The 27,465-nt window shown below is 42.8% G+C and overlaps 2 protein-coding genes and 1 long non-coding RNA gene across 9 annotated transcripts in view; 1 reads left to right on the forward strand and 2 right to left on the reverse strand.

Annotated features, from left to right (window-relative positions):
* Window positions 1-5,118, reverse strand: part of slc5a10 (solute carrier family 5 member 10) — an 84,123-nt gene extending 79,005 nt beyond the window's left edge. The window contains exons 1-2 of the mRNA XM_033040505.1: window positions 5,053-5,118; window positions 3,954-4,058 (exon numbers count right to left, since the gene is read on the reverse strand). Of these exons, the coding sequence (XP_032896396.1) occupies window positions 3,954-4,058; window positions 5,053-5,067 (120 nt within the window). The 5' untranslated portion in view covers window positions 5,068-5,118. The remainder of the gene's footprint in view (window positions 1-3,953; window positions 4,059-5,052) is intronic.
* Window positions 5,119-6,215: 1,097 nt separating this feature from the next.
* LOC116985646 lies at window positions 6,216-18,132 on the forward strand. Its single transcript, XR_004415325.1, has 4 exons — window positions 6,216-6,227; window positions 10,884-10,894; window positions 13,902-13,908; window positions 17,969-18,132. It is a non-coding gene; the product is annotated as an uncharacterized LOC116985646 (long non-coding RNA).
* Window positions 16,810-27,465, reverse strand: part of prpsap2 (phosphoribosyl pyrophosphate synthetase associated protein 2) — a 43,594-nt gene continuing 32,938 nt past the window's right edge. For 3 of the 7 annotated variants that reach the window (XR_004415324.1, XM_033040500.1, XM_033040501.1), the window contains 6 exons: window positions 26,911-26,966; window positions 26,625-26,773; window positions 24,673-24,743; window positions 22,484-22,630; window positions 22,208-22,319; window positions 16,810-17,177 (listed from right to left, as the gene is read on the reverse strand). Coding sequence is in view for 5 of the 7 variants with exons in the window: in XM_033040500.1 (XP_032896391.1) it covers window positions 17,158-17,177; window positions 22,208-22,319; window positions 22,484-22,630; window positions 24,673-24,743; window positions 26,625-26,773; window positions 26,911-26,966 (555 nt within the window). In the remaining 2 variants the exon portion in view is untranslated. Of the gene's footprint in view, window positions 17,178-21,508; window positions 22,320-22,483; window positions 22,631-24,672; window positions 24,744-26,624; window positions 26,774-26,910; window positions 26,967-27,465 lie in introns of those variants that run through there. The other 4 variants (XM_033040498.1, XM_033040497.1, XM_033040499.1 and 1 more) reach the window with 2 other exon arrangements.

The raw sequence follows: 27,465 nt of genomic DNA on the forward strand, positions 1-27,465 counted from the left end.
TATATTATTATTATATATTATTATAATAAATAATGGCATTTAAGAAACTTTTGGATAGGCAAATGGATATGCAGGGAATGGAGGGATAAAAATGATGTGCAGGCAGATAAGAGTTGGTCTTGACATCATGTTCAGCACAGACATTGTGGGCCGAAGGGCCTGTTCCTGTGGTATTGTCCAAAGTTCTATGTTCACACAATCTCTGAAATTCTCTGAGATTGTGATCGACTTCAGGAAGTGAAGTGGTACACATACGTCTGTATACATTGATGGCGTGAAGTAGAGATAGTTGAAAGCTTCAAGTTCTTCGAAATAAATATCACCAGCAATTTGACTTAGGCTTAGGAAGTTCCCCAACAACACATTAACTTCTACAGATGTACCGGAGGAAGTATTTTATCAGAATGCATCACAGCATGGTTTGAGAACAGCTCCATCCAAGACCGCTGGAAATTGCAGAGTTGTGGACACAGCCCAGACCATCACACAAACCAACCTCCCTTCCTTTTACTTCATTTACACTTAACGATGCCTCGGCAAGGCCACCAGCATAACCAAGGTCACTCCCTCTTCTCCCCTCTCCCGTCACACAAGAAGTACAGAAGTTTGAAAACGCACGCCTCCAGATTCAGGGACAGTTTCTTCCCAGCTGTTATCGGGCAACTGAACCGTCCTCTCACCAACTAGAGAGTGGTCATGACTTCCCATCTGCCCCATTGGAGATCTTTGAACTAACTTTAATCAGATTTTACAGGCCTTTATCTTACACTGCACCTGATACCCTTTATCCTGTACACTATGGGCGGCTTGATTGTAATCATGTATATTTTTTTCGCTGACTGCATAGCACGCAACAATAAGCGTTTCACTGTACCTCGGTGTACATGGCAATAATAAGCTGAACTAAACTAAAAATCATCTCTTTTGATGTGACCGAAAGAGAACATTGGAAACCAAGTGTGACAATCACCCACCACTGACGGGGTTGCGTGTTCCACACAAGCAGCCAAGAAAACATTTTCATCTCATAATAACCACCAAAACCTATCCCGTTTCTATTTACACCCTAATTACATTGGGTTTACAAGGAAACACCCAATAAAACAATTATGTTATAAAATAAGAAGCCTGCATCAGGTACACGGACTGAGTGATGGGAACTAACACTGATGTCACCCGATCTTGGGTGATGCATGGAGCAGGCATTTTGTAGACGGATTAATGAAATATTTAAGCTGTGCAAAGTGCCAAGGAAATATATAATTAAATCCATGGGGCTTAGCAAGGAAAGGGTTGGGCAAAGTATGGCGGTGATGTTAACCGTAGGACAGTGAGTTGATTATGTGGTAATAACGTCTTAACCTGGGACACCATTTAATCATCATAATCATGATCATAATCATACTTTATTAGCCAAGTATGTTTTGCAACATAGAAGGAATTCCATTTGCCATACAGTCATACCAATAAAAAGCAACATAACACACAAAATACATTTTAACATAAACATCCACCACAGTGACTCCTCCACATTCCGCACAGTGATAGAAGGCGAAAAAAAAGTTAAATCTCTTCCCTTCTTTGTTCTCCTACTGTGGGGTAGGGGGCCTTGAGCCTTCCGTTGATGGGGCGATCTTGGCTCCCGTAGCCGGTGACGTTTGCGCCCTCGCGCCGGGCGATCTGACCCTGGGTTGGTGCTGGTCGAAACCTTCTGCGTCGATTGGAGGTTCCCGACACTGGTCTCTACCCGAGACCGCGAGCTCCTCGATGGTGAAATCCGCAGGCCGTGGTTGGAGCGTCGATCCCAGTCGGCGGATTGGCTCCGATGGTTAGTCCACGTCCTCGCGGTGGGGCTCTAAAGTCAGTCCCGAGCAAGGCCGCCAGCTCCATGATGTCAGGCCGCAGAGCGACCGGAGATACGATCCGGAAAACAATCGCAACTCCAGCAAGGTAAGAGATTGAAAAAAAGTTTCCCCTGACCCCCCTACCCCACCCCCCACATAAAACAAACCAGAGAACATTAACACATACTTTTAAAACATACTAAAAATAACAACAACAAAAAAAGCCAGACAGACTGTTGGCGAGGCTGCCATCGTGTGGCGCCCCCTGGTGGTTTTAAGAGGAAGCCAAGCTCTGGAAATTGACCGTGGCACAGTGAATGTATAGACAATGCATGAAGGATTCTTGCACAATTTTTGTTTTGTATATATTTTTTGTTCTGATCAAAGTTTATGTTGTGAAATTTTAAAAATAGAGAATGAGGAAAAGATCTCAGGCTTCCCAATTACGTCCACAAACAATGAATAATGCTTTTAAATTTACAGGCCGGTAAATTGGCAGAAGCTAGTAGAGTTGCTGTATTGCAGCACCTGAAGTTGCTGGGAGTCAATGGGGATCTTGCATTTCAGGAGGAAACCCATGCGGTTCTTTTAGATTTTAGTCTTTGGACTTTAGAGATACAGCACGGAAACCGGCCCTTCGGCCCACCGAGTCCGTGCTGACTAGCGATCTCCCCATACACTTGTACAATCCTAATACTAGGGACAATTTACAATTTACAGGAGCCAATTAACCTATAAACGTGCACGCCTTTGGAGTGTGGGAGGAAACCAGAGCGCCCGGAGAAAACCCACACAGTCACAGGGAGAACGTGCAAACTCCATAAAACTCCATTCTGCCCCTCAGTCAGAATTGAACCCATGTCTCTGTCACTCCAAAGCAACAGCTCTACTGGCTTCTCCCAATTTACCAGCCTGTAAATTAAATTAAAATGTTTTGTTTGTGGACATTCTCTATTTTTCTGATATCAAAAGTAAACTTTAATCAGCGTAAAAAGTATATACTGTACAAAACAAAAACTGTGCAAAAGAACTCTTCCTACATTCTCTATACATCCAACGGTGTCATAATCAGTAATGTTTGCGCCTATCTTTAAACAAACCACCCTTGCCACTCGTGTGGAAACCTGAGGTCATATCCTGTCCCTTGCTTGAGGGGTGTCTCCACCAGTCCCTGCCCCTCAATATCCAGTGGCTGAAGGACCCTAGACTCTCCCACAGAGCCTTGGTGTTGGCTGCACCGAGCTTCAGTGCATCCCTCAGCATGTACTCCTGCAGTCTATTTGCACTTCAACTCGGTTATGTGCTTGGACATTTCAGAGATCTCGCTGGAGTCAATGACTTTGCTGTTTGTCTGGAGTTACATTTAGGCCGCGACGTGTCTAATTTCCTTCCTCAATGAACATTAGCAAATCAGTATCGTCATTACGCAACCTGAATTTTACTCCAGACTTATTTTATTGGAGATGAGTTTTCTTGTTACTGCATTTGGAATTGAAATGGATCTAGAATTATTGGTCCAGCTCCTAAATTTGGATTCACAAAAGGACACAAAGTGCTGGAGTAACTCAGCAGGTCAGGTAGTATCTCTGGAAGACATGGATAGGTGCCGTTTTGGGTCGGGACCCTTATTCGGACTAAAATTGGATATGGATTGTTAGCCCATGTACATAACCATAATACCATGACCACAAACTTAAACAGGTTGTGTCTTATTAGAAGTTATTATCTTATTAGGTACAAAAAACACAATCAATTTTGCAGAAACAAGAATCTGCAGATGCTGGTTTACACAAAAGGACACAAAGTGCAGGAGTAACTCGGTGGGCCAGGCAGCATCTCTGGAGAATGTGATAGATGGCGTTTTGGGTCGAGCCTGAAGAAGGGTCTCGACATGAAACGTCACCTACCCATGTTCTCGGTCTGACAAAGGTGAGCATGAATAGGTGACATTTCAGGTTGAGATCCTTTTTATTGACCATGACCTGAAACATCACCTATCCATGCCCTCCAGAGATGCTGCTCGACTCATGAGTTACTCAAGCGCTTTGCGACCTTTTTTACCCAATCAGTCGGGCATTCTTTTGAAGGTAGGTTGATTGTTAAACTTACATTCCATTCGAACCCGGCAACGGCGATTCCCCCAGCTGCCCCAGTACCAGCCAGTCCAATGAACAGTCCCGAGCCTTCGCTACTGGCAAATAGCGATGCCCCAATCTATGAGGAAGGGAAGGATCAAGTTGGTGCATGATTAGGGAAGTAACAGTGTGATTTATGACAATGGCTATTGCCTGCCCTCTAGTGTCCCAACCATGCATTGCGCCCAGACTGATGCACAACCCTGATATGCACATCCCACACGCAAAGTGCTGGAGTAACTCAACTGGTCAGGCAGCATCTATGGAAAACATGGATAGATGATGTTTCTGGTCAAGCCTGAAGAAGGGTCTTGACCCGAACAGTCACCTATCCATGTTCTCCAGAGACGCTGCCTGGCCCACAGAGTTACTCCAGCACTTTGCTTAAGATCCCCTCACATCCATCTAAACAACAAATAAAAGGGGCAGAGGTAGGGTAGAGAGCCAATGTATTTTTCCCAGGATGGAAATATCAAATACTAGAAAGCGTATTCAAAGAGAGGGAAGTTTAAAGGAGATTTATGAAGCAAGATGTTTTACATCGAGTGGGGTAGGTGCTGCTCTTCTATAATTAAAATCAGATTATCGGGTCAATAGTTACAATTATTTTAATGAGAGCTTGCTTTGTGTAAATTGGCTGCAGCATTTCCACTCATCACAGCTTGAAAGTGGCACGGTGGCGCGGCGGTAGAGTTCCTGCCTTATGGCGCCAGAGACTTAGGTTTGATCCTGATTATGGGTGCTGTCTGTACGGAGTTTGTGCGTTCTCCCCGTGACCACGTGGGTTTTCTCCGGGTGCTCCGGTTTCCTCCCACACTCACAAGACATACAGGTTTGTAGGCTAATTGGCTTGGTATAATTGTAAATTGGCCCTAGTGTGTGTAGGATAGTGTTTGTGTGCGGGGATCGCTGGTTGATGTGGACTCGGTGAGGCGAAGGGCCTGTTTCCACGTTGTTTCTCTAAAAACTAAAAAAAAAGCAGCGACTGCAGCACAAATTATTACACTGACATAATGCAGTGGTGAACTTTGGCCACGAAGGGCCGTATTGAATATCATTAAGTCCATACTCACCGGCCACCAAGCCATATCTCTGCCAGCCAGGAAGTATCCACTAAGTGTGTTCCTGCTCACTCTGCAAGAAGTCTGTGAGGGCAAAGAATGGGAATGACCAAGTTAGGAAGTTCAGAAGATGTCACAAAGTTTAGCTGCAAATAAACATTGAGGGGGGAAAAAACCTAAAACAATAAATATGTTGATTAGCTTGTAATAATGTTTTGATAATGTTTAACTCATTTCTAACCATCAAATGCAAATGTTATTTATAGTCAATGAAAATAAAAAGAAGCTGCTGGTCTGAAATAAAAAACGACAATTGTTGGAAATACTCAACAGGTCAGGGAGCATCTGTGGAAAGAGGAACAGAGTGAATGTTTGGGGACTAAGACCTTTGATCAGAGTCCACGTTTCCTTTAGAGATACAGCATATAAACCAGCCCTTCAGCCCACTGAGCCCGCACAGACCGTCAATCAACCAAAGACGTGCAGGTTTGTAGGTTAATTGGTCTCTGTAAATTGCCCCTAATGTGTAGGATGGGAAAGTGGGATAACATACAACTAGTTCATGTCTATATGAATTTGTAGTTTTATGTTGCCTCTTTCCCCATATTTGCTACAGATATTAATTATTTTGAAACAAATGCATTTAACTACTGGATAGAGGTTATTCAGAGGTCTTGTCAACTTGCAAACAAGTAGATGGGGAATGAGGAAGTACGACAAAGCATATCTCGGATTTTGTTCGGGGAAGAAGAAAGCGCTGATTGTTAACATTTAAATTTACTTTTAATGACAGGCTGACTTAGCATTTCTTTCAGAGTTTCTTTTCTTTGTTAATCATCTTCTGCAATTTCCTAGGTTGTTGCTCATGGGCTATGGAGCAAGCTACTAAATGTTCCTCCTTAAAAGGCACACAATGCTGGAGTAACTCAACGGGTCAGGCAGCATCTCTGGAGAACATGGATAGGTGATATTTTGAGCCGGGACCCTCCCTCGGGCTGATTGTGGTAGGGGTCAGGGTGGGGGATGCTGGAAGAGAGATAGCGGCAGGAAAAATGCCTGGCGAGTGATAGGTGGACATAGGTGAGGGGGGGTTTGATAGGCAGATGGGTGGAAAATGGTCAAAGATGAAAAGACAGTGTGAAATAATAATCGAAGTGTGAATTGTGAAACCATAGGAAGGAATGTAGGTTGAAGGGAACAGGGAATGAGAAAGCGTGTGTGAATCCATGCGGGGCACAGGGAAGAGAGGGAATAGATAGATGGGTATAGGGGGGGGGGGGGGGAGTGGGGGTGGGGGTGGATGAATACTTAAAATTGGAGAATTTAATGTTACATAGAAAATAGGTGCATGAGGAGGCCAGCACCGCCATTCATTGTGATCATGGCTGATCGTCCCCAATCAATAACCCGTGCCTGCCTTCTCCCCATATCCCTTGATTCCACTAGCCCCTAGAGCTCTATCTAACTCTCTCTTAAATCCATCCAGTGACTTGGCCTCCACTGCCCTCTGTGGCAGGGAATTCCACAAATTCACAACTCTCTGGGTGAAAACGTTTTTTCTCACCTCAGTTTTAAATGGACCTCAGTCTGAAATGTTCATACCGTTGGGTTGTCAGCTGCCCAATTGGTGAGTTGAGTTACCCCAGTTTGCACATGACCTCACTCTGGCATGTTCCTCAATCACGAGTTGACTTCCAATTAAGGATTTCAAGGAGGCAATGGATTCATGAGAGAGCAAGTAGCAAAGACTTCAGCAGAGTCCGGGGGTGAAATGTGACTTGGCATTGAGGGACCTACTCTTCTATTCCAATTGGCCTGTACGACAACTCTGCTTACCCCCAATGTCGATATATCTACCTCCCAACTTACAGCACCGAAACAGGCCCTTCAGCCAAGCTCATCCTAGATGCACATCTAATCTAGCCCCATTTGTCTGGCTTTCGCCCGTACCCCTCCAAACCTTTCCTCAGTATAGGCACAAATCACTGGAGTAACTCTGCGGGTCAAACAGCATATTTGGAGATAAGGACTTTTTGGGTCGAGACCCTTCTTCAGACGAGAGTCAAGTTGCCCAAGCGAAATATCAGTTGCTTATAACCCAGCGGTATATTGATTTCTCTAACTTCAGGTAACCCTTGCATCCCCTCTCTCTCTGTTCCTCCCCCACCCTAATAATTGTACTAGCATCACTGTCCTCCTGGTGAGTTTGATTACCTGTAACTCGCTTTCACCAATCCCACAACTAACAATCACCTATTTCCTTTATCATCGTAACTTTTTTTGCATATCTTTGTATATCTCTCTATATCACCAACTATATCCCATTCCCCTTTTTCCTGACTCTCAGTCTGAAGAAGGGTCTCGACCCTAAACGTCACTTATCCTTATCTCCAGAGATGTCTGACCTGCTGAGTTACTCCAGCTTGTTGTGCCTATCTAAGGTTTAAACCAGCTTCTGCAGTTCCTTCCCACACATTTTCTCAATATTTACAGTTGGTGCCCACATTATTATTTGCTTCCCTCATTTTGGGGCCAAATTCTTAATTTACGATAAACCCTCCGAGGTGTGTGGGCAGAAAGGCTTCTCTCCACTCTTAAATGGAGCAAGCCCCACTCTTGCCTGAATGAATGGTTAATACTTATTGTCACATGTACCTAGGTCCAGTCAAATTATGTTTTGTATACAATACACAAGTATGCAATGTGTCGCCATGTACAGGGCTCCGACATTTATTCTTGGTGCCTCCCTCCATGCCGGGTCTCCTTTGTTCCTGGCAGCCCCCCCTCCCCACGCTTGGTTCCTTTTTGTTGTTGCCGGTCCCCCTCCATGCCTGGTCGCTCTTTGTTCTCCGCCTTTCGGCTTGAGGCAGAAGGTTATGTGTTCACCCCCTACTCCATGAACTAGGAAGCGCTATAAAGATGAGATATTCTGGATGGGCTGGTAAAAGCAAAATCTCTTCCAGTACAAAAGGATTCTGCTTTTTCAAGGAAGACCAGTGAAGTTCTCCCTGATGACCTAAAATTGATCCGTCGCTGAAAATAACACTAAGTGTGATCAACAGAGTAGCTTCACATTGCTTTTCATACAGTGTAAGTCCACAACACAAATGAGCACAATTAGGCCATTCGGCTCATCGAGTCTACTCTGCCATTCAATCATGGCTGATCTGTCTTTCCCTCTCAACCCCATTCTCCCGCCTCACCCCGTAAACTTTGACACCCTTACTAATCAAGAACCTTTCAATGTACGTTTTAAAGATACCCAAAGACTTGGCCTCCACCGCCATCTGTAGCAATGAATTCTACAGATTCACCACCCTCTGGCTAAAGAACAGACAGAGAACAGCACAGCACAGGATCAGGCCCTTCGGCCCACCAGGTTCAAAAGCTTCCTGTGGTAGATTTGAGTCCTTCATTTCCCACATTACAACAGTAACTACATCTCAAAAGTATTTCACTGGTTGAAAAAATGCATTGGATCAGATCCTGAGATTGCAAAAGTTTTTATTTCTGAGAAGCTTTTGCTTAATTTTGCCCATTAATTTAATTTTAAAATTATATAATAAGATTGGTAAATAAGAGTGGTGAATCTGCAGAATTCATTGTTACAGACAGCTGACGGAGGCCAAATCTTTGGGTATTTTTATAGGGGAGATTGACAGGTTCTTAATCAGTAAGGGTTTCAAAGATTATGGGAAGACGGCAGGTGAATGGGGTTGAGAGGGATAGATAGATCAGCCATAATTGAATGGTGAAGACTTGATGGGTCGAATGGCCTAATTCTGCTCCACTGATTTATGAACTTATTTAAAGCATCTGAAACTTAAACTGGTCTATAAGACCAGCCAGGATGGGGTGCATGTACATGTCCAAATGGCCCTCCCAACTTACTGTAAACTTCAATGAATCTCAGTCGTTCTTTAATTGTAAAGCAGAACTAATTTCTATCAATGAACACTTCACAAAGCTCCAAGTTCTGAATTTTTGTACAAAAAACCTTAGCTATTGAAATAACTTTCAAACAATTCAGATATCAGAGGAGTTTTTTTGCCAAAGATTCCAAATGGAAACATTTCAACAGAAGAAAATTATCCCACGTTTAAAGATCAGTCTTGCATTAATACTTTGTGCCTGAACAGAAAGAATTCAGAGGATTCCAATCTCTTAGCACAAGCAGCATTTGGGGCATATCATTCCAATGGCCTTCAAAACTAAACTGCAGTGTGGTTAAATCTTTAGACATGCAGGAAGAAAATTGGTTGTACATTATATATTAAAATTATAAATCATACACTTGGTTGGTTTACTAAATGTCTCCTGACTCTGAGGGTTGTTCATTCACGTTACTTTTTGATAAGATGCTCATCTGATTTCTGGATGGTTGGGTTTTAACCAACTATGGAATAAATCTGAAATTACTCAGCTGGTCAATAGAACAGCTCTTAAAGGACAGAATCAAACTGGAGAAATTAATAGGCAATTGCTAGCAGACCCACAGTTAAAGTAACACCAAGCACTTACCCACATGCCAACAAACACATTCAGGATGAAATAAGCCACAATGACGATAATATCGGAGATGCTGAAAGTCTGTGCAGAGATGTAATAGCTACTAGTTTCATTCACGTCCATCGCTCCTCTCGAGTTTGAGTAGGATGAAGCAAACCAATACTGTATGAACTGATTGCCGATGAGGTAACTGATTAACATGGGAAATCGAACATTAATCAAACGTTGAATCTCGGCCCAATGTACCAAATGGGAGCTGTTTGTGTGGTAATTGCTTGTTTGTCCCCTAATAAAAGGAGCAAAGCTCTTAATCACTGTGACAGGCATCCTAATATACATACTGAGAAGTACAACGCACCATAGCCATATGGTGTAAAGGTTTATTTTCATTACTTTAATGCATCAGCTTTCACAGGGCCAGTATTAACTATTAACCAGACCAGACTTTCTCAATGTGTCGGAAAGAACTGCAGATGCTGGTTTAAATCGAAGATAGACACAAATGCTGGAGTAACTCAGCGGGACAGGCAGCATCTCTGGAGAGAAGGAATGGGTGACGTTTCAGGTTGAGACCCTTCTTCAGATTCTCTAAATGTTTTGTTCTTATCCTTGGAACATTTTACGACCTTTTCTCAATTCGATGAAGACATTTGACAAGGAAAAAAAGCAACATATTTTCTGGTGTGGATGGATAGGTGATGTTTCAGGTCGAGACCCTTCTTCAGGGTCTGAAGAAAGGTCTCAACTAGAAACATCATGTTTTGTTTAGTTTAGTTTAGATTACAGTTGAGTTTAGTTTATTGTCACATGTATTAACAGCTTTTGTTGTGTGCTAACCAGTCAGCGGAAAGACCATACATGACTTCATCGAACCATCCATAATGTACAGATACATGATAAAGGGAATAGCGTTTAGTGCAAGATAAAGTCCAGTAAAGTCCAATTACATATAGTCAAGGGTCTCCAGTGAGCTAGATAGTAGCTTAAGGGCCTGTCCCACTTACACGACCTTTACAGGCAACTGCTGGCACCCGTGATAGGTCGCCAAAATTTTGAACATGTTGAAAATTCAGCGGCGAGCAGAAAGGCGCTACGGCTCTTTGGAGACCTCTCACGACCATAGGTCTCCAAAGAGTCGTAGCGTCTTTCTGGGTGCCTATCATGGGTGCCGGCAGTCGCCATTAAAGGTCGCGTAAGTGGGACAGGCCCTTTAGGATGGCTCTCTAGTTGTTGATAGGATGGTTCAGTTGCCTGTTCACAGCTGGGAATAAACTGTCCCTGAATCTGGAGGTGTGCACTTTCACACTTCCGCACCTCATGCCTGATGGGAGAAGGGAGAAGGGGGGTTAAGACTCATCTTTGATTATTCGGGAGAACACCTATCCATGTTCTCCAGAGATGCTGCCTGTCCTGCTGAGTTACTTCAGCACTTCATGTCCTTTTGTGTATTAACCAGCATTTGCAATTTTTTGTTTCTACATTTTTCTATCTTTCCTGGTGAATCCATTTGCTGGTGAATCCATTAAGGACATTCCATCCTTAGTTCCAATGTCCAGCAATTGCAATTTTCAATTCTTGCACATTAATAGTGTTCAACAGAAACATAACACATAGAAAATAGGTGCAGGAATAGGCCGTTCAGCCCTTCAATGTGGCTGATCATCCACATTCAGTACCCCGTTCCTGCCTTCTCCCAATATCCCTTGATTGTGCTTGCCCTAAGAGCTCTATCTAACCCTGGTCTCCCCCAACATCAGAAACATGTTTCCTGTCCAATCCATTCATAATTTTATATGTTTCTAGAAGATCCCCTCAACTTTCTAAATTCCAGTGAATACAAGCCCAGTCGTTCCATTCTGTCATCATATGACAGTCCCGCCATCCCGGGAATTAACCTCGTGAACCTACGCTGCACTCCCTCAATAGCAAGAATGTCCTTCCTCAAATTAGGAGACCAAAACTGCACACAATACTCCAGGTGTGGTCTCACCAGGGCCCTGTACAACTGCAGAAGGGCCTCTTTGCTCCTCTACTCAAATCCTCGTGTTATTTTCCATGTTTTTATAAAGACAGATTGTTGAATGCTGTGAATCAGTCTACCCAACACCATTTCCTGACTAATGTGAATTTCCTTCTGTTCCTCTGTCCCCTGGTACCTCTGGGAGAATCACATCACATTATAATCTGCCAAGACAATTACAGAATCCCTCACAGCATTCAACAATCTGTCTTTATAAAAACATGGAAAATGGTAACAGATTTTTGTCATTACCTGAGCTTCCATTTGATCACTATCCCATTAATGTTGTACAGCCCAGGAGGATTCAATATTTGACATTTATTCTAGGTTGAGTTTGAGGTGTGGGCATATGGACTTCTTTAGCTCCAATATCTTGTGCTTAGGCACAGGGTATAGTGTAGGGCCTTGTTGCGTCAGGATCCCAGGTTTGATCCCGACCTCGGGTGCGGTCTGTGGGGAGTTTGCACGTTCTCCCTGCAACACCATGCGTTTCTTCTGGGTGCTCCAGTTTCCTTCCACATCCCAAAGCCATGGAGGTTTGTAGGTTATTTTGTCTCTGTAAATTGCCCATAGTGTGTAGAGAGTGGATGCAAAAGTGGGATTACATAATACTAATGTGAACAGGTGATCAATGTTCAGTGTGGATTTGATGGGCCGAAGGGCCTGTTTCCATGCTGCATCTCTAACCTACTGGAAAATAGCTGTTTAAAGAAGACGGTGGGGTGGGGGCGGTGGAGCTCCCTGGTTATGGGTTCATCCAAATCACTTAAAAACCAATGAGGATTTTTAAAAAAAAGTGCTTACATATTGTAGATTCAGATTCAGATTGTGACTGTGGGGAGTTTGCACATTCTATTTGTGATTGTTTGGGTTTCCTCCAGGCACTCGTGGTCTTGCCGGTTCATTGGCCTCCTTAAATTGCCCCGTGTTTGTAGAGTGGATGCAAAAGTGGGATAACATAGAACTACCGGTAATCTGAATGCCAATCGACAGTCAGTGTGTACTGGTAGACCTATTTCCATGATGTATATTTCAATTCAATCATAGAAAGATTCAAGAACTGCTTCATCCCTCCTGTTATCAGGCTCTTGACCGGACCTCTCATATGACAATTTACATTTGTCCAATTTACCTCATTGCAGTCCTTGCACTTTTCTATTTCCTGCACTTTCTATTATCTGTAGCTCGAAAATGATATTCTGCTGTTTATTTTCTATTTTGCACTACCTCATGGATTCATGTATCGTATGTTGCCCGCTAAACAGGTTTTCAGTGTACCTTATTACTCGTGAAAATAAAAATACTAAAGAATAAGAATCATAAGTAATGAACAATGTTGATGCAGAGGCCAGCCCTGTGGTGCAGCTGGTAAAGCTACTGCCTCACAACACTAGAGACCTGGGTTCAATTCAGAACTTGGATGCTGTCTGTGTGGAGTTTGCACTTTCACCCTGTGACCGTGTGGGTTTTTTCTGAATGCTCTGGTTTCCACCCCTAAAATTGGTGGGTTGGTAGATTAATTAATCATTGTAAATTATCCCTAGTGGGTAGATGAGAGATTGAATCTGGGTGTGAGAGGGGAGAAAGAGTTAATCAGATTATGGAATCAGAGAATAAATAAAAGGAGATTAATGTTAGATAACAGGTGTTTGATGGCCTGCGTGGACTCAATGGGACAAGTGTCTGTGTATATGATTCCATGTGAAATTCCAGGTGGAATTTAGAATTATGAACTTTGAAAATGGCACAATGGGCACTGTATTACGATGCAAATTAGGTAAACAATTGCAGCGCAGTGCCACAGCTGGTCGAACCACTGCCTCACAGAAACAGAGACAGATTTGATCCTGACCTCGGATGCTTTCTGTGTGGAGTTTGCACCTTCACCCTGTGACCACATGGATTTCTTCCGGATGTGCTCCAGTTTCTTCCCACGTCTCAAAGACAAGCAGGTTTGTATGTTAATTGCCTCTGTAATATTGCCCCTAGTGTATTGCGAGTGGATAAGGAAATGGGATAACATATATCACCCATTCACACTAGTTCTATGGTCGGCATGGACCGGATGGGCTGAAAGGCTTGTTTCCATGTTGTATCTCCAAAAATATTGCTGTTTTAAGATGAAGAATTGGTCCACTGGAAATAATTTAATTTGCTATCTAGGACTTTATTCCTCAGAGCAGAGGAAGCCAAGGGGTGATCTTATAGAAGTGCATAAAATCATGAGGGGAATAGATAGGTGAATGCAGACTCTTTTACCCAGGGTAGGGGAATCAAAAACAAGAGGACATTTGTTTAAGGCATGTGGGGCAAGATTTAATAGGAACCCGAGGGGCAATGTTTTCACTCACAGGGTGGTCGGTATATGGAATGAGCTGCCCGAGGAGGTAGTTGAGGCAGAAACAATAACATTTAAAATAACATTGAGTTGGGGCAGATACTATGACACTAAAAGCTGGAGTAACTTCAGCGGGACAGGCAGCATCTCTGGAGGGAAGGAATGGGTGACGTTTTCGGGTCAAGACCCTTCTGACGGGAGACAAAACGTCACCCATTCCTTCTCACCAGCGATGCTGCCTGTCCCGCTGAGTTACTCCAGTTTTTTGTGCTTCGGTTTAAACCAGCATTTGCAGTTCCTTCTTACACAATAACAACAAATGAGAGATCAAAGCACTTGAAACATATGGATAGGTACATGAAGAAGGAAGGTTTAGAGGGTAATGGGACAAACACGGACAGATGGGGCATCTTGATCGGCCCCGTCGAGTTGGACCGAAGGGCCCGTTTCTGTGCTCTGTGCCTCTCTGATATTTCTTGTTATGCCAGCACATATTTAGACTTAGAAATAACACTCCTACCTAAGGGAGAAGAGTCTATTAAGCCCTTGAGTGGTCCAGGCTTGAATTTAGAGTAAATGGATTAATTAAGTGAACAGATCCATTTGCAAACAATCTGCCAGCTGCTCTCTTTGCAGCATCAGCCAAGATAATGGGATTCAAAATTTGAATTATGCTCAGCTAAGCTAAAAAACACTTTGTTATGTTACATTCATGTCTGCAAAACACCGTCCTAAAACACTCAAAACGCCAGTGACACACGACAAAATAAACTTGTCAAATGGGATAGCAAGGACAGCTCATCCATTATAATATGCATTTGGCCAAATGACATTAATTGTTAATACTAGTGTTTCCTTACAATTTTTCTGTAGGTTATAATTTGATCTAAGATTGTTAGGACATATTTAGAACATACAGTGCCCTCCATAATGTTTATGACAAAGACCCATCATTTATTTATTTGCCTCTGTACTCCACAGTTTGAGATTTGTAATAGAAAAACATCACACGTGGATAAAGTGCACATTGTCAGATTTTATTAATGGGTATTTTTACACATTTTGGTTCCACTGTGTAGAAATTAGAGTCATTACATACAAAGGATATGCAACAAAATACTAAACATGACTCCTTTCATTTATATGACATTGTTGTGTCCCAAACATTATGGTGCCTTGAAATGAGGGGACTATGTATAAACACTGCTGTCATTTCTACATGGTGAAACCGATATGTATAATCCTTCCATCCCCTGCATATCCATGTACCTATCTAAAAAAAACTAATCGCATGGTATTGGAGTTTCATAGCAGATAACTTTTTATTTACCCAAGTTTTTTTTACACTTGGAAGATTGAGTTAGACATGAACATGTTTTGCATCATTGAAATGGAGTATATGACTTAAAGATTATTTATTGAGCAGTTTCATGGCAGATTATTCATCCCAGGTCTGTAATGGAAGATATAACATTCACTAAATAATAACAAAATATTTAAATGGGGTTTGAATAAAAATAGATAATTTGCTGGAGTAATTCAGCAGGTCTGGCAGCATCTATGGAGAGCATGGATAGGTAGCATTTCAGGTTGAAGTCTTCTTCAGACCGTTTCCACGCTGTTTGATTACAACAACGCTCTAAATCTTCCTTTGAGCACACACTTTGTCATCCCAATATCTGCAGCTTTGAATTTCATACATTAAAGCTCTTTTTAAAAAGCATCATTTGAATTTGTTATTTTGTCAATGTCACCTCTGGCTCATTTGTGATAAGAAACCAGTTTCTGGTGGTGACTGGCAAAATTACTATGGGATACAACCTCCTTCAAAGATAATCACAAATGCACAGAATTCACACGTTCCCAAACAAAGGGTTTTGCATAAAAGAACTGGGTGCTTTCAACCTAACACCATTTAAGTTTGGACTCGGGAAAGAACTGTCAATTTGACAATAAAAGGCCAATAGCAGCATAAAATTGTTGCTCCTGGTTTGCATTCGAGAACCATCTTTGCTGTAGATCAGATCGTGATATTCAAGCAACAAACTCATAGAATAGTTCCAAACCTTTAAAAAAAGGATCAGATCAGTTTACTCATATGATGATCAAATGGGAACATTAAATCAATGCACTGTTAACTACAACACAAAGTGCAGGAGTAACTCAGTGGGTCAGGAGGAGTCTCTGGAGGACAAAGATAAGACGACATTTCAGGTCAGGACCCTTCTTCAGCGTCATCTATCCACATCTTCCAGATGCTGCTTGACCAGCACTTCATGATATACGCACTATTCCAGCATTGGCAGCTCCTTGCATCCCCACTGCTAACTACAACTAGATTGATAGAATTGTAATTCTAAAATAGTCTCAAAAATGCATCTAAATGTCTGTTACAGAATACCACAATTTTACATTTTGGCAAGTCAAGGGGGCAATGTGCATTATTAAAAAAATAAACTAATGTAGCTGAAAATTCTCACTTAGCACAACTTACACGATGACAATGTTTAAACAAATCCCTAACTTGCTATTTAGTTTGGTTTCGAGTAACAGCATGGAAACAGGCCCTTCAGCCCATCGAGTCAACACTGACCATCTATCACCCGTTTACACTAGTTCTGTTATCCCCCTTTCTTATTCCCTCCCTACATACTCAGGTCAATTAACAGAGGCCAATTAACCTACAAACCCACACGTCTTGGAAGTAGGAGGAAACAGAGCTCACAGAGGAAACCCAAGAAGAACGTGCTCCACACAGACAGCAACCGAGGTCGGGATCGAACCTGGGTCTCTGCCACTGGGAGACGGCAGCCCAAAACCAGCTGTGCCACTATTTGCCATTGTGTGAAGGTTTCCAAAGAGAAAATGTGCAGTTCTAAAATAAACAGGAACACAACATAGCAATTCAGTAATTTTCATCTTTTAATCACTTTTTAAAACAATTCAGCTAAAATTCAAAACTCAAACAGTTACCAACATTCCATTAAAGCATGGCCCACTGGCTTTCGAAGCAACAATTAAAAAGTACACAAATCTTGTTTTGCAACTTAAGTGCTTCGTACAATGGTAATACAATTAATGTCAAGTCTTTAAATTATAAATATACGAACATTATCTGTGGAACAGTTTAAAAAAAAAAAATTACAGCATACATCTTTAGATTTGGATTTTATCAAGACTTTGGCGAAAGATCACTGTCCTTATACATCTGGACCTTGGCGATGATTTTGCACAAAGGCAAAATCTCTCTTCAGGCGGATTTTATCAGTCCTAATAAAAAGAATATGAACAACCTCAATTTGTTTTTCAGCAGAGTCCCATTGCAAATTGTCAATGAAAATAAAACATTCAACAGTAATTTCTCCTCAAATGTTATGTCGTGATTTATTTAACATTAAGCAACAAATACTAATCACATTGTTGAAATTGTGGTGTGTGCGCACAAAAGTATGTGCTGCTAAGATTCAAACTTCAAAGCACTTGAATTAACGACCTTCACCCTTGTGCTAACTAAGACCTGCAATAATAGTCCTTCAAACCTTCTGTCCTGACCAACACATCAAGAAACATTTAGACAGGTACATGGATACGTTTAGACAGATATGGGCCAAGCATAGGCAGGTGGGACTGCTGTAGATGGGACATGTTGGTCAGTGTGGGCAAGTTTGGTCAAAGGGCCTGTTTCCACACTGCATGACACTATGACCATGCTATATAATTTAAACACAAAATGCAGTAGTATTAGGAGAAATTTGTATCTCTAAACTAAGCGCTGGAGTAACTCAGCAGGTCAGTCGGCATCTCTGGAGAACATGGATAGATGACGTTTCGGGGCGGGACCCTTCTTCAGACTGACTATTGGGGGGGGGGGGGGGGGTAAGAGAAATAAAGCTGGAAGAGAGGAGAGGCAGTTCAAGGTGTGGCAGGTAACAAGTGGACACAAGGAAGGTTTTTGATAGGCAGATTCTGGAACAAAAGCCAGAGATAAAAAAAGGAGGTAAGTATAAGAGATGGATTGAAAAATTGTCAATTGAGATGCCAGAAGAAGGAATGGGGTGGAGGACAAAAACAGGTGCAAGTTCGTCTCGGGCACAAGGGAAGGGAGAAAGGGGGGCTGGGGGAAACTACATTTAGATGGATACATTTAGATCAAATAAAATAGTGTTGCAAATGGAAAAATACCCTCCTGTGGCCCAGTACATTATCATTGCCAAATTTGAAAAAAGATATCAAGATGGGAGTTGACGAGTAAATAAATTACAGGATACAGGAAGGTGAGTGAACAGATCAACACAGGAACATCAGTCTACAATCTTCATGCTGAACACAATGCTAAGTTAAACTCATCTCCTTTGCTTGCATGTTCAGTGCCCTCCATAATGTTTGGGACAAAGACCCAGCATTTATTTATTTGACTCTGTACTCCACAATTTGAGATTTGTAATAGAAAAAAAAAATCACATGTGGTTAAAGTGCACATTATCAGATTTTATTAAAGGCCATTTTTATACATTTTGGTTTCACCATGTAGAAATTACAGCAGTATTTATGCGTAGTCCCCCCCCCCCCCTTTTTTAGGGCACCATAATGTTTAGGACACGGCAATGTCATGAAAGGAGTGATGTTTAGTATTTTATTACATATCCTTTGCATGCAATGACTGCTTGAATATTGCGATTCATGGACATCACCAGTTGCTGGGTGTCTTCTCTGGTGATGCTCTGCCAGGCCTGCATTGCAGCCACCTTTAGCTTATGCTTGTTTTGGGGGCTAGTCCTCTCCAGTTTTTTCGTCAGCATATAAAAGGCATGCTCAATTGGGTTCAGATCGGGTGATTGACTTGGCCACTCAAGAATTGACCATTTTTTAAGCTGAAAAACGTTGCTGTTTTAGCAGTATATTTGGGATCATTATTTTGCTGTAGAATGAACCGCCAGCCAGTGCGTTTTGAGGCATTTGTTTGAACGCGCAGATAGGATGTGTCTATACACTTCAGAATTCATTATGCACTACCATCAGCAGTTGTATCATCAATGAAGATAAGTGAGCCAGTACCTTCAGCAGCCATACATGCCCAGGCCTTAACACCCGCACCACCGTGTTTCACAGATGAGGTGGTATGCTTTGGATCTTGGGCAATTCCTTCACTCCTCCATACTTTGCTCTTGCCATCACTCTGATATAAGTCTCATCTGTCCACAAGACCTTTTTCCAGAACTGTGGTTTTAAGTACCGCATTTCCCGGCGTCAAAGACGCTATTTTTACACTCAAATAAAGCCTGAAAATTTACCAGCCGAAAATTAGGCCGAGCAATGCCACTCACGTAGCGACTGCTCCGCGGAACCTGCCACGCCTTCGACCATGGAACTGTGTGAGGTGGAAAGCGCTGTAAAAGGACAACACCACTGTGGGGTTGGGGTGGGGGGGGGGAAGAGAGAGAGAGAGAAAGAGTGGGTAATCTGGCCCGGATCAGCACAGCCTGGGCTGCACAAAGTAACAAACTTGGCTTGGCCGCCAGGGGTAAATTTGCGGGGGGGCAGGAGGGTTGAGAAGGAGGGGGTCGGGGATCATGCCAGCAACTCATTCACCGCTGCCACGGCGTTCCAGGGGCAGAGCCACCGCATTGTGGCCACGGAGGGAAATAGCTCAGTTGGCTGCGAGCGGCCACCGGGACTGGACAGCGGATCCGACCGCCACTTCAGCGCCTTCTGCCGGCCTGCCCACCAACCAGCCACGGTTTCCTTCGGCACAGGCTCAACCGGTGGAGGTGGTGGTTGGAAGGCTGGCTGCTCCGTCTCGGGCTCTCTCTGTTATATGATCTCCCCTGAGCCAGGAAGTCCCCGTCCAACAGACCTGAACCGCAGAGCGCATTGTGGGACAGGCGAAGATGAATGCTCCCCGGTCCTCATTGCCTCCTTGAACCAAACACTTGATCCTGTTCCATGCCTTTTTTCAAAATTTAGCAACTCAAAATGGGGGTGCGTCTACGACGCAGGTGTGCCTTCTTCGCCGGGAAATACGGTAGTTCTTGGCAAAATGTAACCCAGCCATCCTATTTTTGCGGCTAACAAGTGGTTTACATCTTGCAGTGGGCCTCTGTATTTCTGTTCATGAAGTCTTCTGTGGACAGTGGTCATTGACAAATCCACACCTGAAGAGTGTTTCTGATCTGTCGGACAGGTGTTTGGGTTTTTTTTCTTTATTATAGGGAGAATTCTTCTGTCACAATCTATGGAGGTCTTCCTTGGTCTGCCAGTCCCTTTTCGACTAGTAAGCTCACCAGTGCTCTCTTTCTTCTTAATGGTGTTCCAAACAGTTGATTTTGGTAAGCCTAAGGTTTGGCTGATGTCTCTAACAGTTTTATTCTTGTTTCTCAGTCCCATAATGGCTTCTTTGACATCCATTGGCACAACTTTGGTTCTCATGTTGATAAACATCAATAAAAGTTTCCAAATGTAATGGAAAGACTGGAGGAAAGACTAGGTGCTGAGAGCTCTCTTATACCAGCTTTTTAGGAAGCATTTAAACGCCCCTGAGCAATTACAAGCACCTGTGAAGCCATGTATCCCAAACATTATGGTGCCCTGAAAAGGGGGGGGGGGGGGGCGGGCTGTGTATAAACACAGCTGTAATTTCAACACGGTGAAACCAAAATGTGTAAAAATGGCCTTTAATAAAATCTGACAATGTGCATTTTAACCACATGTGATCTTTTTCTATTACAAATCTCAAATTGTAGAATACAGAGGCAAATAAATAAATGATGGGTCTTTGTCCCAAACATTATGGAGGGCACTGTAACAACCAGTGATCCATTATCAAACGGAAGCAAAGGTATGCAAGACCTTTGTTCCAAAGTTAAGATGTGAACTAGAATCTATTTTTATTTGAACAGACTACAGAAGTGCTCAAATCACAAATACAAGCTAAGTTGAAGTTCTGCAAATTCTGAAATGCTAGAGTAACTAAGCAGGACAGGCAGCATCTCTGGAGAAGGAAGGGTGATGTTTCGGGTTAAGACCCTTCTTCAGTCAGACTACCTCTTTTCCTATTTCCAATGAAAAGTCAAACTGAAAGGCCCAATACCTCACTCCTCAGATGCTGCCCAATCTCCTAATTATTACCAGTATCGTCTCTTTCCCCTACATACCCCTGCATCCTTCTACCCATCCCCCCCAATTATTTTTTTTGCTTTGCTTATCAGTAACAAACCTCTGTTAGAATGAAAATTAAGAAGCTTCAGAAACAACCAAGAGGGTAACACCTCCACATGTTATGGATGTTCAGCAACGCCAATCAGTAAGCATGCAGGTTCAATGGTATTTTATTGTCACATGTACTGAGGTACAGTGAATTTCCTTTTCTGCATACACTGCAGCTGGGTCATATTAGCAGATAATAACATTACAATTTTTCGTAGCATTCGCAATAATTGAAACTACCAGCGAGTTCCCCAGTGACTATTATTCAATACATTATGTACATTAATTATTTGGTCAGTGTCCATAGGATCTGGTTCACATGTTCCATGGGCCTAAACAAATAATCTGACTTGTGAGTGCTCCTTTCGAATTAAAACAAAATGGGAATTACAACCAAATCATCTTAGGGGAATGTTTTATTAAAATAGCTTTTAAATTCGATTTTAGAAATGGGCCAAACGCCACATGGAACAATCCAATTTTCTTCCTTATACAGAAAATTAATACCAAATGAGTCAAACTAGCCAACTAATTCACCAAATGCAACATTGATACGTTAACTTTAAAACAAATTTCAGCTTATAAATATTAGAAATAACTCTCATTCATATAGCATCTTTCAATGTCTGTCACTTTAAAACCAAAAGTACTTTTTAAGTACAGTCACTGGAGCAACAGTAGAAATGAACGCTATCCAGATTGGTTATTTCAGATGGTTATGTTTGATATTCTTTCCTGTGCTGCCATGTTAGCTTGGAGAATGTAATCTTCAAGAGCAATTTTAAGACTGTGATGGGTAAATCCTATCACAATACTCCTAAATACGCAAGCAACTAAAACAATGAGGGAATTTAGTCTTACTTAGCTTTTACAAAATATTTCAGACTTCTTTGCTAAGCAGTTTCTATGTTCAGCATCGTTTCCTAAAAATTCACTTTACAAATGTTGACCTCTTTTCGTAGAAAATAATGATTTTGTACCAGCGAATCACGATACCTTTCCAGCAAGTTATGTAAAGGTAGACCTCGATGGCCATTAGGGAACACCATTTCAATCATCCATACCAATATTTCGGAATAGATAAGACATTGATTCACCATTGTGGATTCTTCGAATAGCCTCGGACAAGATCATGCTGATGTCAACGGTCTTTATTTTATGGCATTGGAGCTTCTGTAATTCGTGTGGGATGGTGTTGGTTACTACCACCTATGGATGAGAAATGTCCATGATTAATAGCAACCTGCAAGGTCCAGGTTTAGGTCAATAATTTACATCTGTACAACATCTAAAACAAGTCACAGTTGCGAATGGCTACATTTAAACTTTTTTTTAAACCTTCATAAATACCACGAGAAAAAAAAATCAGTTACCTCATCAATTGATGATTCCTGTATTAATCTGGGTGCATCTGAAGACAAAAGCCCATGGGTTGCCATTACGTAGATTTTGTAAGCACCCCTCTCCTTCAATGTATCTGCAGCTGCTAAAAAGCTATCAACGTCGTCAATTATGTCATCCTGCCAAGTAAAAACCAACCAAAAGATCCTTCAGCAATAACAAATTTACAGAAATATCTTTAACGTTAGGAGAAATGGAAATAAATCAGATTTATGGTGCAGAACAATGACTTCATTGAACGTCCTGCATGCGAGGGAGGAGCAATGGAACAAGATGTAACATGTTTTGCAATTTAATAACCCTTGAAACAATCCTACATAACTGCAGACCTAACACAGAGCCAGTTTAGTGTCCCACCAGAGATAGACACAAAATGCTGGAGTAACTCAGCGGGACAGGCAGCATCCCTGGAGAGAAGGTATGGATGACGTTTCACCTCGACCCAAAACATCACCCATTCCTTCTCTCCAGCAATGCTACCTGCCACGCTGAGTTACTCCAGCATTTTGTGTTTATCTTCAGTTTAAACCAGCATCTGCAGTTCCTTCCTACATATTAGTGTTCCTCCAGCCCCTTATTCCAATATTAAAATGTCAATACACCATAGGAGCCACCAGATTCAAAGATCTAAAGTATGACTGAATAATGTCACCAAAACACAAGCAAGTCAGAAACATTACATTATGCACACTCGTTCAACATTCAGATTTTCCAAGAACTAGTCTATTTTATAACCATGGCACAATGAACAAGAATTTCCCATCAATTTCAATGGCCTCCCATGGTGTGACTAGCCCATGGTGCGGGGAGTCTGGCCTGGGGTAAAGTTGTGGGGAGGGCAGGAGCATTGAGAAGGAGGGGGTCAGGGATCATGCCAGCAACTCACTCACCACTGCCGTGGTGCTCCGTGCTGCGGAGCCACTGCATTGTGGCCTGGGAGGGAAGTAGCTCGGGTGGCTGCAAGCGGCCGCCGGGATCGGACAGCGGAACCGGCCGCCACCTCAGTACCTTCTGCTGGCCCACCCGCCAGCCAGCTAACCATTGTGCCCTTCAGCACAGGCGCAACCGGTGGAGGTGGTGGTTAGCGGGTAGCTACTGGGCGCTCCGCTGGCTGCTCCATCCCGGGCTCTCTCGCTCTCTCTCTCTCTCTCTCTCTCTACTAGACCCAGGGCAGGCGACCTGGGCGCAACAGCCAGTCTCGGGCTCGCAGACGACTTGGTAACTGCAGCTAGTCCCAGGGATGCGAGGGATCTGGAAACTGAAGCTAGTCCCAGGGACGTGAGGGATCTGCGAACTGAAGCTAGTCCCGGGGATGTGGGGGATCTGGGAACTGCAGCCAGTCCCGGGGCACGCAGGCGATGTTGCCGACCCCTAGACTAAACCAAACCCTTGACCCTATCCCGCCATCCTTTTCTCAAAATTTAGCAACTTAAATTGAGGAAGCGTTTTCGACGCCGGTGCTTCTTCATTGCCGGGAAATATGGTACCATTGAGAAAGCAACCTGTTTTTAAACAGAATCAGAATTTGCAACAATTTAGTGAACTAGGAATTAAAAAATGGAGTTTAGAAAAAAGAACTAATTTATTAATATTAAATTAGGAAAGTTAAAAATGATATATTAATATGTTGAGTTGCACTGCACTAATATTTAAAAAAAAACCTGCTTAAATGTTCAAATTATTTTTTTGGTCCAGTTTGTACATGTACTGTTTCTATTATATACGGGTAATATCCAAACTAAAATTCCCCACATTACACTAGATTTGTGTTCCGCTTAACGTCAGGATAATGTTAAAACTGAAGAATCAAAGCGCTTACCAACTGCATAAAACATGTTTAATCTGCCATTAAATTATTTGGAAATTCCAATGGTTCAGCATTTGGCTCACTGAAGCCCTGGTTCCCACACTCACTTTAAAATCACCAGTGTCACTGGAAATGTGAACTACTTTAAAAGGCACGTTTTTAACAGGAACAGATCAGAGGTTGCTGGGTTATCTGCATTTTATTGTACAAAAGAGTAAATGATTGGACCATTTTGTATTTCCAAAAGCAAATCTCAAAAAGCAAACATTTTCCAATATGAGTATTTTGCCACAATATAATCAATATGTAATACATAATTTGAACAAACTTGAGACGTAGTGAGCAACAACATACCACAATAATAGCTATCCTTCCTCCAACTTCTCCAACAACCGTGATTGGAGGTTTTTCCTTTGGAATCGCCACTAAAGGGAAAAAGTCATTGATTATATGTACTTCAGTATACAAGCTAAGTGCAAACATGTGCATTCTATTCATACCAAAGAAACTCACTGCCTATTATTGGACATAGGGGATTACATTGAGAATGAAGTAACATTATAGATACAAAAACAATCAAGGAGACGTCAATGCCTTTAATTTGTTACATTCAACCAACTCCATTTTATAAATACAGGTGCACAACCTTTTATCCGAAAGCCTTGGGACCAGACACTTGTCGGATTTCGGAATTTTTCGGATTTCCGAATGGAAGATTTTTAGCGTAGATTAGGTAGGTAGCGCGGGCGGCTTGAAAAGTCTGGAGCGGCTGCCTCCTCCCTGGAGACCGGGGAATCATTGCATAAATGTTAGTCAGTTAGTTTGGAGGGATTTTATCTGGTGGGGGGGGTGAAGGGGGAAACTTTAATTCTTAGTCCCCTACCTGGTCGGAGAGGCGGGGAGCGGGCAATGCCTTACCGGGTCGCCGTGCAGTAAGCTACGGAGTGCTGTGGCCGCCGACTCCCAACATCGCGGAGCTGGGGGCTGCGGGCGTCTGGCCGCGGTTGGAGCTCCGACCCCGGCAACTCTACCCCTGGCTGCGCCGCTCCAAATCCAGCGCGACCCGCGGCCGGACGCCCGCAGCCCCAGCGCCGCGATGTTGGGAGTCGGCGGCGTCGCAGCGCTGGGATACCAGCGGGGAGCGGGCAATGCCTTACCAGGTCGCCGTGCGGTAAGCTGTGGCCGCCGACACACAACATGTCGGCGGCCACAGCGGTGCTGGGGCTGCGGGCGTCCGGCCGCAGGCCGCGCTGGTTTTGGAGCGCCGCGCAGCCAGGGGTAGAGTTGCTGGGGTCGGAGCTACAACCGGCGCCGCCCGTGGCCGGACGCCCGCAGCCCCAGCTGGGAGTCGGCGGCCACAGCGCTCCGGAGCTTACTGCACGGCGACCCGGTAAGGCATTGACCGCTCCCCGCCTCTCCGACCAGGTAGGGGACTAAGAATTAAAGTTTCCCCCTTCACATAAAAGCCCTCCAAACTAACTGACTAACATTTAAGCAATGATTTACAGATGTTTAAGTGTCTCCCCGGTCTCCGGGGAGGAGGCAGCCGCTACAGTAGTACAGACCTGGGTTGACCGTGGGTCGTTTCGGGTCAAGTTTGGCGCCAAACGCGAGCTTTGGTGTGCAGACGACATCCTGGAAAAAATGGCCGGTTTTCGGAGTTTTTCGGTTTCCGGAACTCCGGATAAAAGGTTGTGCACCTGTATATGACCTGGTCGCCTCATCTTACAAATCAGAACAATTTAGAAGATTATAAGGCTCTTATTTGGAACAATGTTTCATGAAGATGGAATATTATTTACATTAAATAATGGCCCCAGTATGATTAATTTCTTAAGAGACACAAAATGCTGGAGTAACTCCACGGGTCAAGCAGAATCTCGGGAGAACACAAAAAAATCAAATCAAAGTTAATTATAACTATTCAATCTAGAGTTTTAAAGTTGCTTGTTTTTAAATTGTTTAACATCTATTACCGGCCATGATCAAGCGCTTTTGATTGCAACATGCGCCTTAATTTAGTTCAACAAAGAAACTGACAAGTTACTAAAGAACCTTCTCCAACTCTACCACTTCTCTTATCCAGCTTTCCTTCCACCCTCCCCCACCCCCTCCCCCCTGCACACTGAAGAAGGGCTCCAACCCAAAACATCACCTATCTATGCTTTCCAGACACTGCATGACCCGATGAGTTACCCTAGCGTTTGGTGCTTTTCTTTGGTATAAACCAGCATTTGGTACGACTAATATCATTGCTGAATATGCGTCAACTCAGAGCATCCAGATGAAGGACAGTGTAAACATACTAGGAATTTCCAGACTCGGATGTATGGCTGCTGCATTTTTCACCGTGGGCGGTGAATGCCGACCATCTACCAAATCCGACTCTGCATCTTGCACTTCACCATGAATCACTGCGATTCCTAGACGCAACCGTTCAGCAAAAGATTGCGCTCTGAAATAAAAACAAAAATAATCCTCATGGAACAAAACCTCAACAGCAATGTTTTTTTAAAGTAACATTACACAGTGTAGGAGTGTCTGCTTTAAGCACATTGTATCCAAGATCCAAAAGATAATCAAAGCACAGACCTTTTGGCAGATGCTGGTGACTTTGCAACTATCACTGCATTCCTGTAGTCAGGGATCTGTATCATAAAGAAGCAGAGCAGAATCAGGTCATTATTATTATCAATATTATTCCATACACTTTTACCAAATTATATTACAATTTAAAAATCAGCAACTGGTTATGAATAACGTTGATGTTATTTCCTTGTAAGTGCAATTAACAAGAAATGAAACCAACATATCCATTCATGCCCAAAATAAGCATATTAGTTCCTTGTACTTCTATTGCACTATGCAAATTTGAAAGCCGGCAGTGTTGTTGTTAAGCAATGCTAGAAATAAAGCTTTAGTGCTCACATCATTGCTCAGCATGAGGGATTTCAAAATTCACACTATAATCCAATAATGCTAATTTACATTTCATTCTGAAAATAATCTCATAAACCATAACACAGAAAAACTATCTTTGCCAATAAATCGCTTTCCCAGCAAGTTCCTCTCTCTCATTTCCATTTAGTCACAGATCCAATACTTCGAACAATCAGCTCAAAATAGACTAGCTGGGTAAGTGCGTAG

Source organism: Amblyraja radiata, chromosome 22 (assembly GCF_010909765.2).
Source record: "Amblyraja radiata isolate CabotCenter1 chromosome 22, sAmbRad1.1.pri, whole genome shotgun sequence".
Lineage (NCBI taxonomy): Eukaryota > Metazoa > Chordata > Chondrichthyes > Rajiformes > Rajidae > Amblyraja > Amblyraja radiata.